The 12,500-nt window shown below is 43.3% G+C and overlaps 1 protein-coding gene across 2 annotated transcripts in view; it reads right to left on the reverse strand.

The window, feature by feature from the left end:
* tbx20 (T-box transcription factor 20) overlaps window positions 1-12,500 on the reverse strand; it is a gene marked incomplete at both ends in the record, with an annotated part of 24,207 nt that overhangs the window by 5,382 nt on the left and 6,325 nt on the right. Inside the window, 2 exons of one of the 2 annotated variants that reach the window (XM_083638078.1) lie at window positions 747-823; window positions 4,802-4,960. In XM_083638078.1, coding sequence (XP_083494204.1) covers window positions 747-823; window positions 4,802-4,960 — 236 coding nt within the window. Of the gene's footprint in view, window positions 1-716; window positions 824-4,801; window positions 4,961-12,500 lie in introns of both variants that reach the window. The other variant, XM_083638077.1, reaches the window with a different exon arrangement.

A 12,500-nucleotide genomic window follows, 5' to 3' on the forward strand; every position in this document is an offset into this window, starting at 1 on the left:
TGTTTGATTGAGGGGGGGGGGGTGGATGATGGGTATAGGATCTGGATCTGTTTGATTGAGGGGGGGGGGGGGGTGGATGATGGGTATAGGATCTGGATCTGTTTGATTGAGGCCAATGGGCAGATGCTTTGATTTAGTCGGCGGATTTCGGCCGTAGTGCTGGAATCAGGAATTACGAGAAGTGTGTGTTTTGGCTGCGCTCATAAAATCCTTTGGATGGGACGGATGGTGTGTGTGTGTGTGTGTGTGGGGGGGGTGTGTGTGTGTGTGTGTGTGTGTGTGTGTGTGTGTGCGAGCTGACACCTCTCTCATGCGCACACACACAAAAAGACAAATGACAACAATGAAACTATTAAATATAGTGGGATCTTTGACTAGTGACAATAACAGAGGGAAGAAAGAAAGAAAGAAAGAAAGAAAGAAAGAAAGAAAGAAAGAAAGAAAGAAAGAAAGAAAGAAAGAAAGAAAGAAAATTAATGATAATCATAATGAACATTATCTAAAGCAGATAAAAGTAGCTTAAACACTGTGGTCTGTATAGTTACTAATGAGCAGCAGTCCACACACACACACACACACACACACACACACACACACACACACACACACACACACGCACACACACACACACACACACACACACACACACACACACACGCACACACACACACAGTCATATTGTATGTTATCGGTGGCGGTCGGCGAGGGCAGTAAACAAACAGTGAAGGACCCAGAAGTCCCTGTACCTCTCCATGTCGGTCAGCCGTGAGGAGTCCCGGAAGCCCTTGGCAAACGGGTTGCTGTCGATCTTCAGCTTGGTGATCTGCAAAATACATGGGGAATGAATGACCATACTTCTCACTTGATTTATGACCTCAGTAAACACTTTCCTAATAGGAGCATGGTCTAAATTGCTAGTTTCAAGTCTTCTTCAATACAGCATGATGTTCGCTTTGTAAATTATAGTGCAATTTGGGTGTGATTGACATGTCATCTGTCCAGTGATCACGCAGTAATCTCGCTGATCATGGACCAATAGCAGGTGGCGCTCTGTCTGTCAAAAAAAGAAATAAAAGAAAAAAAGATGGCGACGGCAAATTTGTATACATCCTATGTTCAAGACACAAAAATGAAAACACTGCGTTTAATGTCACTACTTGTGGTAAACCCAAAACACCCCACAATTTGCTCTTTAAATAAACACAAACCCAGCCATGTTAACATTCAACTGACCAGAAATATTCATATTTTAAACACAGGAGGCTTCTTGAGCTGCAGTAGCAATCAAAACAGACAGTTGAGTTTTGTTTCTGTGACTTTTAGATAGCACTCCTTCCCTCTGTCTTCTCTCTTTCTCTCTCTGCCTCTGTCTGTTTCTGTCTCCATTTATCTCTCTCTCGTTCTCTCTGCATGTCTGCTGTCTGTCTGTCTGTCTGTGTCTCTGTCTGTCTGCTGTCTGTCTCTGTCTGTCTGTCTGTCTGTGTCTCTGTCTGTCTGCTGTCTGTCTGTCTGTCTGTCTGTGTCTCTGTCTGTCTGTGTCTCTGTCTGTCTGTGTCTCTGTCTGTCTGTCTGTCTGTCTGTCTGTCTGTGTCTCTGTCTGTCTGTGTCTCTCTGTCTGTGTCTCTGTCTGTCTGTCTGTCTGTCTGTGTCTCTGTCTGTCTGTGTCTCTGTCTGTCTGTCTGTCTGTCTGTCTGTCTCTGTCTGTCTGTCTGTGTGTCTGTGTCTCTGTCTGTCTGTCTGTCTGCTGTCTGTCTGTCTGTGTCTCTGTCTGTCTGTGTCTCTGTCTGTCTGTGTCTCTGTCTGTCTGTCTGTCTGCTGTCTGTCTGTCTGTGTCTCTGTCTGTCTGTGTGTCTGTCTCTCTCTCTGGATCTGTTCTGATGTTTTCTTAAGCAGCAACGTCTGCCTCACTCGACATGCTTCTTCCTGCAGCTTGGCTCACTGCTCTGTGATGTTAACCTAACAGCCCAGCAGAATGACTCAGGTTCACTTTGTGCTCATGTTCAGATCACAGACTGTCAAAGAGATGGACGTAGTGAGAGTGATGACTCAGGTTCACTCTGTGCTCATGTTCAGATCACAGACTGTCAAAGAGATGGACGTAGTCAGAGTGACGTCATCCATTGGTTTGTGGACTCCCGGTTTGAAGCCCCAGGTTTGGCATTTTGGGCGCTGCCATCTTGGTTTTTGGAGGCAGAAGTGATGTATTTGTATCGTCATATTTGGAGGAGAGGGGGTTAGCGCCGCCTGCTATTGGTCATCGCATGTGGCTGCATCACTCACTGGACGTCAATCAAGCCCAAAACGTGGGTCTTTTTTACCGTCTATGAGTGCGTTTACATGCACACCAATAAACTGATAACTGTGACTAATCAGTTTATGGCAATAATCTGATTTCTGCGTTTACATGCACTTTAATAATCCGACAATAGGAAAAACCCGGGTTTACATGATTCAGTCAATTAGTCGGATTTCTCTCCAGAAGGCGGCGGTAATTCCGCAATAAAACAACAGAAGAAGAAGTACACGACGGAAAAACTCGAACTTCCTGTCGTTTCATAACATCCTGTGGGGTTTCCAACATGGCGTCGCCTGCAGACTTTCGGCACTGGGTCAGGCCAGTCATTATTTGGGAGTTACTGCAGGTGCAAAATGTGTTACGTGAGAATAGTTCGGTTCTTGTTCGAGCTCTGTTTATGAGCCGAAGACGGCGACAAGCTTTACAGCAAGCATCCGCGTTTGGACTCAGCAGCATAACGTTAACGTTAGGTCTTCCTCCACTACCACCAAAGACCCGCGCTTGCTGGATGCGCATTCGGAGTAAGGACTGGTGGGAAAGGGTGGTGTTAAAGGAATTCTCTGATAGAGAATGGAGAGAGAACTTCAGAATGTCCCGGGGAGCAGAATATACTACCCTGTACTATGTTTATACATCTGCGCAGTGCATGCGCAGATGTATAAACCCACAAGAAACCTGATACGCTGTATACATGCACTCAAAAGACGGGTTATTGGCCAAAAACCTAGGTATGTTTATCGGTTTATTCATAACCCGATAACGGCCATAAACGGATAAAGCATATCGGTTTATGCTGTTTACATGACCATTTGAATAATCAGGAAATCCGCTAATAAACTGTTTATTGTCTGCATGTAAACGCACTCTATGTTAATCTAAACGGGTGAGTTATATAAAATTTCACACCCTGTGCAGTTGTCATGAAAGGTGAAATTAGGTATACAGACCAGTGACTGTAAAAACAATGGACAGGATATGAGTTCTCTAGAAGTAAGGCCTAAGCATCTTAGATCGCCGCCCTGGCTGTGGGTTCCAGTAGGTCACAAGTCCTGCCTCCGCCATGTTAGAGGATGGGAAATGAGCCAAACTAAACAATCAAAGTACACGTTTTTTTTGCAAAGGTGAGAAAGGAGCCTTGCCATTCATAGCAGAAGTTTTGTTTTGCCCCGCGTCAGTCACAACTTGTATTGACTTCATGCTTGGCAGCCTGCGGCCGCTCGCATCGCATGTCAACAATAGACCTGACGCCGAAACTCTTGCTTCAGCGTCGCGAGGCAACGCGCTGCGGCTGGTGTGATCGATCTCCCATGTTAACAAGGACGCCAAAATGGAACTGCCTCCATGAGGCGTTGCTGCGTCGGATATGCTTCTGGTGTGTCTGGGGTGTAAGAACCAACATGGCGGCGATCAGGCTGTGTTAGCTTGCACAGGCACTAGCCTTTCTCAGTCGGCATAATGTTACGAACAACCAATAACGTTAACATTAGCTGGAATAACGTAATAGACACATGTTTTCAGAACTTACCAGGTTGTCAACTGCCTGCCTATGCCAGGAAATGTGTTTCATTAGGTTAAAACCCCCGGGTTTAACATGGGGCCCACACCAGTTTAGCACACAACCATGACAGCCATCAGCTAACATTAGCTGTTTGCCTTTGGAGCATTGACTATAATGTCATGCAAGATGTCACCCAAGCAGACACCGGAGGTTTTATTTGGGGTAAAGCATGCAGAGAGTTTTTATATGGATATCTCAGGGGAGGGCTGCCCAGTAAACCCTATGTAGCCTACATGAAGCATCACTGGTTACGTTAGATTTAATCTGTTAAACCAACATTTGTTCCAAAAGGAATTAAATCATAACATGTCACAAAATGCCACGTAAACATTAGCTAATCAACACAGAGCTGCAAAGATCAGTTCATCAGATAATTTCCTCTGTATAACGATGTTACGTTGCCCAGCTCGAGCAGCTCGGAGTCTGGCTGCTAGCAGCTGAGATGCCCCGGTTCCTCAATCTCCGACAACAAAAATCTGATTTCCATACAGGCGTTATTTTGATAAACTGACCTAATAGTGGGAATCTACATGGTTACTTTTGACGAGGCAAAAATTGCCATATTTACAGAGCTAGAGTATTGACTGTATCTAAATAAATACACTACGGGATGCATGAGCCTCAGTAGCCATGTCACTATGATTACGGGAGGAACCAGCAGCTACATAAAAAGTCCAATAAAAATAAAAAGCTACACATTGCACTTTTAAAACGTATTATTTTGTGATTTTCATTACTTTACATGGTGCTTTATGGGTTCGTGCAATGCAGGTGTGCAGGTGGAGTTGAGTTGCAGGAGATTAAGGCTTGTTGATTTTGGCAGTGAATTCCCTCCATACCCCCAAGGTATCAAACTCCGTCTGCTGGGAGTATTTCCTGTTTTGTGGGGGAGGAGTTTGATGGTATGGCCAATGGCCATTGGCCTGCTCGGGCTGCGGGTCACTCACCAGCTGGTTCTGATAGGCTGTGACGGCTGTGAAGACGGTCTCGGTGAAGACAAAGGTACGGAACTCCTCGGACTTGAGGTTGAGCAGCGAGGCGGTGTGGTCTTTCTTCTTGATGATGTGGACCCGCGGCTGGTACTTGTGCATGGAGTTTAGAATGATCTGCAGAGGAACAATCACACACACTTTCCTCACCAAGTACAATGAACAGGAAGGAGTGAGTGACCTCCACCACAGCACAGGACAACAGAGAGATAGAGAGAGAGAGACGAGAACACACTCTGACTTATACTTTCTGTAAATATATACAAGATATACAGTCTGATGGATGCCTTGAGGAAATGTATTGCAGTATCAGGGGTAAATACATTGTGGGTTTGGGGTCAGTTATGTTTTTGTCCCGATTCATTTGAAACAGTCAAACTGCTATTCCTCAGGTAATGGCTCAGTTATTGTTCATTCTCAATGATTTCCTTCACGGTAGGACATGGGGGTTTAGTCAGGTTTGGAATAAATAAAGGACGGTATGAGTCCAAATAGCTCTATGCATTTGGGGGAAAACAAATGACGTCCCAAATTCATCAGTCAATATAAAAAAGAGGATTCTATAATTAAAGAAATCTAAGCAAAGATCATAAGATGACTCCTAACCTTCATATTAACCACAGTAGCCTAAGTGCCCCCCCCCCCCCCTTCCCAGATTGTGGGTATCTTAATAGAATAGAATATCATTATATGAGATGTAAATATTCTACAAATTAAATGTTTTACTCCATTAGAGATATTCAAACAAAAAAGAGCTAGCACAGATTGGGAAATACTGCTGCAGTTATGATGATGATGATGATGATGATGATGATGATGATGATGATGATGATTATTAATAGTTCAGTGCCCATTCCCCCCATTCACCACCCCGTGGGCACCCCCCCCCCCCCCTTCCCCCCAATGCACTCCGTCAGGTCACCTTAAGCGCACTCCCCAAGTTTGAAGTCAATCCAACAAACGGTTCTCGAGATATGCGAAGGACAGCCATACAGAAGTCGATTGGACGGACAGTCTTGGAGATACGTGAAAGCTGTGATCTTATTGGTTGAATTGCATGAAGTTTAACACTGCAATTTCTCGGGTTCCCAGCAACGCGTTGTAGTCAATCAGACGAATGGTTCTCGAGGTAAACTACTTTTTGTGTTGCTAGTAGGTAGCACTATGGCTATGCATAAGTCCAAAATGCATGAATGAGCAGCACATTTCCCAAGTTTGAAGTCAATCAGACAAACGTTTCTCGAGATAAACCGCTTTTTGTGTTGCCAGTAGGTAGCGCTATGTTCAAATTGCATGAAATTCAGCACTGCACTATGTCGCGTTCCCAGCAGCACATTCCCCAAGTTTGAAGTCAATCGAACGGTTCTTGAGATAAACTGCTTTAGGTGTTGCCAGTAGGTGGCGCTGTGCCGAATTCCACGGAATTTGGCACTGCCCTCTATCGGGTTCCCAGCAGCGCACTCCCCAGGTTTGAAGTCCATCAGACAAACAGCTCTCGAGATAAACCGGCTTTTGTGTTGCCAGTAGGTGGCGCTATGCCAAATTGCATGGAATTAAGCTCTCTGCACTCCATTACGTCCCCCTAAGCATACTCCCCGAGTTTGAAGTCGATTGGACAAACGGTAGTCAAGATAAACCACTTTTTGCGTTGCCAGTAGGCGGCGCTGTGTCGAATCGTACGAAATTCTGCACTGCTCTCTGTTGTGTTCCCAGCAGCGCACTCACCAAGTTTGAACTCAATCGGAGGTGATCAACCTTTTTGTGTTGCCAGTAGGTGGCACTATGCCCAATTGCACGGAATTCGGCACTCTGCACTCCGCCGGGCCCCTTTTAAGCTCCCCAGGTTTGTGGTCCATCCGACAAACGGTTTTCGAGATACGCGAAGGACAGACAGAGAGACAGACGGACAGACACTGCTGGAATTATAGTGTAGATTATTATAATTATTATTGTTTACTGTAAACCTTAGCTTATAAAACAGTTCTAACTAAATTTGCAATTGTTGTAACATGATATTAAAATGTGTAAGATGGTGATTTAAAAGTTCTTTGTAGCGTGGAATATGAGGTCATTATTTTGTTTTTGTTTTTATAGGATTGTTTTGGAATGAAAAACCGCTATCAGTCTGAGAGGCGAACAAAGAGAGAGGTAAACAGGACAGATGAAAATAACAAGTATAACATAAAGAATACAATATACACACTGAGAGAGAGAAAGAGAGAGAGAGAATGCAGTGATTGGAAAAAGAGAAAGATAGAGGGGACGGAGAGAGGGTGTGAACAGATAAAGGTGTTAACACTGCAGACATGGCTGCTCTGTCGTATTGCTCCTATCTAGTTGCAGAAAAATCCTGTTCCCTCATGAGGTTGACTTGTGAGTCAGAGTGTGTAAAGATGACCCAACACAAAAACGTATATGTGTACAGTAAGCTATACCTAAGTTGTTTGTGATAGTGTAATTTTAGTTAATTGTGTATGTTAGATATGTATGTTTTGTATGTGTATGTGTATGTGTATGTGTATGTGTATGTGTATGTGTATGTGTATGTGTATGTGTACGTGTATGTGTACGCGTATGTGTTTAGGCCTGTAGGCTATACTTTTTTAATTTTCTTTTGTGCATTTTCTGTTTATATTGCGGGCAACATATTTGTCAAACGCTTTGTTAGTTTCTATGTTGATTAAAAAATCTGAATAATCATTGGACCTGGGTAACAGTATTGTTACTAGATACGGGCATGGATATTCAGCTTTGCTTTTTTCCTCGCCAACAGGGACAAACGTAATGACTTTGAATAAATTATATTATTAAAAAAGTGAATACTTTGAATAATGATAGAAGCATTGCTCCTTTAGCGGCTGGGGGGGAGGGGGGGGGGTCATCATGCAGTTGACTCGTAAGTCTACTCTAAAGGATGACATATACAGTCAAATGATAAGCTAAATACAATAATAGCGACACTTCACTTCTTTTATGAGAGCTTTGCCGCTTTTGTTGCAGCCAAGCAACACAATAACTTACTTTGTTGTTGTTTTTCTCTCTGACCAAAAAGTAGGACAGAAGGATAATGACATAATATAATTAATAATTGATAATTAAATTACAAATTATTTTCATCATCACAAGATAATGTATGATTAACAGTGTTGATGGGAGTGTAGCTCCTTTAGCTATAGCTGCAGGTGTGAATGCAGCTGGCTGGCTTTTCTAAGCCATGGATTACAGATAGGCTAGAAACACAGGTGAATGGGTAAACTGCATACTTGTGTGAAAGTTCCTGTTCTGTTATACAGTGTTGTTGATGCAGTCGCTCCTTTATCTGCAGACAAAACTAACCACATGGTTTCAACTGTTTTGTCTGAGTAGGAGGCCAGTCAGTCGAGTGAATCAAGAAAATAAATATTTATTGTGTGATAAGATAATAATGAATGTTTTATTGCTGCAATGTTGAGAGGACATGTCCTTTTATCTTGCAGGGGGATGGAACCTAGACTTAGTAAAACATGTTGTGTTACAGCATGTTATTTCTTTTTTATTGTTAGTCTTTTTATTCCAATGTAGGAAGCTTGTGACTTGTGTGAATTAATGGGTAAACTATATGCTGTTTGTGTGTGATAGAGATAATACTGACAGTATAATGTTGTTGCCACGGCATCAACTTTTTGTTTTTCTAGCAATGCTGTTGGATGGATAAGAAACTGAAGGAGTAAAATAAATGCTTGTAAATGTTATTTTAATTAAATAAAATGTAATTAATATGCAGTCTGTCTGTTCCTAGCTGTTAACAGGCAACAGGGAAACAGACGGCTGCATTTTGAAAATGTAATTTATTTGAGAAGAATTGAGGAGCTTCACTGCAAATTCTATGTTGCAACCCGTTCTCACTCCAAACTTGTCATGCGCCTTTTGCGTTTGAGGTAACGCTCCCAGGAGCCTAGAGCGTTTTATGGAACACACCACTCTGCACCTCTGGCTTCAGGCAAAGGCCAAGCACGCCGTCGTTGGGCTCGTTGTCCAGAAAGAGTTGTAGTATCACCCCGGGGACGGCAGTACCACCCAGGGGACGGCAGTACCACCAGGGGGACGGCAGTACCACCCAGGGGACGGCAGTACCACCCAAGGGACGGCAGTACCACCCAGGGGACGGCAGTATCACCCCGGGGACGGCAGTACCACCCAGGGGACGGCAGTATTACCCCGGGGACGGCAGTACCACCCAGGGGACGGCAGTACCACCAGGGGGGGGGGACTTTTTGAACCCACAGCTGTGGAGTGCTTTTAAATAGTCCCCTGTTTGTGTGTTCCATAAAACGCGCTAGGGGGGGAAAGGCTATATTCACTGCTCAGTACCTCAGAAATACACAGATTACTACAAATGTTACTATTTTGAAAGCAACGGTGTAAAGAGAGCTAATAACATACTCCACAGTGAGTCACTTTCATGACAACAATTGTTTTGTCAGAACAATTTGATTTTTGAAGAGAGTATCTGAAATGGACTGATTCAGTTGCTCCTGAAAACAAAGTGTCAGTGATTTTTCTAGAGCTGAAAAGAAAAACGATCCAGGCTAAGGCACACTTCCCTTCACGGGCGGCGCTATGGCGGGGCCCCGCCTAGCTTTCTCTGAGCCCCACCTTAGCCCTACCACAGAAATTACCGAGCTGAATAATGGAGTAATGGAAGGTCAGACCATGATGCACTTAAAGGACTATTGTGTATTTTTTCACCCCGAATCCAACGCCGCCACCGGTGAGTCTCTACGTGTTACGGTTGCGGAGATACATCTGCCCTGCTTGCAGGGCTACATGAGAGAGACAGACTACAGCGGGAGTGTTGTGTGTTCAAAGTGACTGACCAAACACTATTTCAGTGATTGCTGTCAGAATATAGAGCAATTTAACACTTAGCCTATTTTAAACACAAAAACATCACTGAATGCAGCTTTAATGGTAAGCCGCCTGCCTGTTGTGTGTGATGATGTAACAGAGCAGAGAAGTCTGTGTTTGTAACCACGGCTTAGATTTGTCTTATGTTTCATTGAAAAAACATTGCCCCCTCGTCAATGACTGAGTGAATAATGTGTCTGCAGCTGTTTTGCATTCTGATAGAATTGTGAAAAGTGATGCTAAGATATGGGACATAGAACTGCAGTTAGTATAAACACACATTACAGTACAACTTTTTAAAATGATCATGCCTGGCTGGTAACCTAATAACTTGCATGAAGCTTCAATGGACAAGCATGCAATAGGACTTCATAATATGATCTGCTCACTGCAAGTGTGTTGATTTATCTCTCCCTCTCTCTCTCTCTCTCTCTCGTCTACTATACTGTATTAAAGGAGAATTTCGTTTTTTTACACCACGGTCCTCATTTCCAGTTTAGAATATGATGTTTTACTCACCGAAATAGTTTTGCGTCATTCGGATGCCCAGGGAAGATTTTGAGCTCCGAGTACACTCTTCAAACAGGCTAGAACCGCTAGAACGGGAGCCCACGGGGCATTCTGCACGGCAGTGCACGCGCTCTCTAAATGACACTTTTTCTGTCAGATCACGGTTCATTATGGTTGTAAATATAATTATTTAGGTAACAGCTAGAAGCTAGGCTAACAACAACACCGGAGTCAGCGTTGATCTGACCCGGATGGGGTTACAGTGCCCATCTCCCCCCTCTGTGAAACCACTTCTTCAGAGAAACCACAGAAGGGGGACGATACGCACTGTAACCCCATCCGGGTCAGATCAACGCTGACTCCGGTGTTGTTGTTAGCCTAGCTTCTAGCTGTTACCTAAATAATTATATTTACAACCATAATGAACCGTGATCTGACAGAAAAAGTGTAATTTAGAGAGCGCGTGCACTGCCGTGCAGAATGCCCCGTGGGCTCCCGTTCTAGCGGTTCTAGCTTGTTTGAAGAGTGTACTCGGAGCTCAAAATCTTCCCTGGGCATCCGAATGACGCGAAACTATTTCGGTGAGTAAAACATCATATTCTAAACTGGAAATGAGGACCGTGGTGTAAAAAACCGAAATTCTCCTTTAATAGAATAATTTCCTCATACAAATAGAAAATAGTCCATATTATTCCTTTCATTTTTGTTTTGGAATTAAATTAAAGAATGAAACTCAGAATTGAAGCTATTTAACACAGGCATTAGATCCTGTGTATTAGCCTATTATTTTGGTAAACAAACCGCCTCACTGGGTGGCAACGGCAATGGAACCCTATGGAGATCAAGTGGCGCGAGGCTTGTGTGTCTGACTCTAGCCGACTAACTCTGTTTACATTTTAAAAACTGTGACAGTTCACACAACTTTAACACGACATGTAGGCTAGCTATACATCAAACACTTGAGCTACTTCTGCTCTCACTCAGAATGTCAAAAACATAAGCGATGTGATGTAGTAGTAGTAGTAGTAGTAGTAGTAGTAGTAGAAAACTTGAATGTCCTCCAAGGAGGCAATTTGTTGTACAGCACAGTACATGAGGACACAGACACATTAAAATAACATACACAACTCATACATATCATAAAATCATCTGTAGTGGTCAAAAATACACAATAATACTGTGCATTAAAGTGCACGTGTTAGCAGCCCTGCATATTTAAAGTGCGTATCTATGATATTTCATATTGCATACTGCCCATTGCTGATGACCAGCTACATTCTCAATCTCATAACCATAATAAAACGTTCTCAATCTCATAATCATATAATTAAACAACAATAACCATACTGATAATAATAAAAAAACAAATAAAAACTTCAGATTCCCTCACATATTATTTAGCTGGATGATTGACATGGGGATAAATGAATGTTTTGCTCTTTTGGTTCTGATCTTGGGGTATGTGTAGCTCCGACCAGAAGGGAGTAGCTGAAACTCTGCTGACAGTGGATGGGATTTGTCTGAGCAGACCTTGTCTGCCTTCATGGTCAGCCTATGTACAGGTGGTACAGGTCGGCCTGCTGTTGCCCCATGATTTTTCCACAGATGTTAACAATCTTTCCCAATTTATTTTTGTGAGTAACTTTGGAATGCCCGTACCAGCATACAATACAATAACAAAGAATACCCTCAATAAAAGACTTGTAAAAAAGAGTAAGGATTTTGTAGGCTATAGTTTTTGAGATATTAACGTTTGTTTCCCACAACTCATACTATTAACTGCTGCGGGGTTCCGCATTTCTGGGTGTCAAGTGACGTCACGCTGATTCGTCCTATAGCCTATACTAGCGGAATACCCTTCCCTGTGTCGATGGCCATTTAGTCAGGCCTTGCTCACAGAGTTGGCATGCAGCCTCTCCTCTCTCTCCCCAGAGGGTTTTCATAGTCCACTAAACGGATTACAACTCTGGAACACCTGTGGGCTCCTCCACTCTACAGCTCTCAATGGTGCTGAACCTGCCTTGAGTATTTTGCCCACTAATCAGCCATTTTTGCGCATTTAGCCAGCCCTAATTAGCCTGCCTAATTCAAAGATCCAGCTCTGTTTGGTCACCTGCAGGGGTGCTCTTTACACTTCCTTAAAGATTCAGCCAGATCGTACGTAAAATGGCATCGCTGTGGCCGAACACAATTCTGCTCACACATTCACAGACACTTTGCACTCTTATTATTATTCACCGCAGGAATTGTGTTATTCATT

The sequence above is a fragment of the Poromitra crassiceps genome (genome assembly GCF_964638095.1).
Source record: "Poromitra crassiceps genome assembly, chromosome: 1".
In the NCBI taxonomy this organism is placed as follows: Eukaryota; Metazoa; Chordata; class Actinopteri; order Beryciformes; family Melamphaidae; genus Poromitra; species Poromitra crassiceps.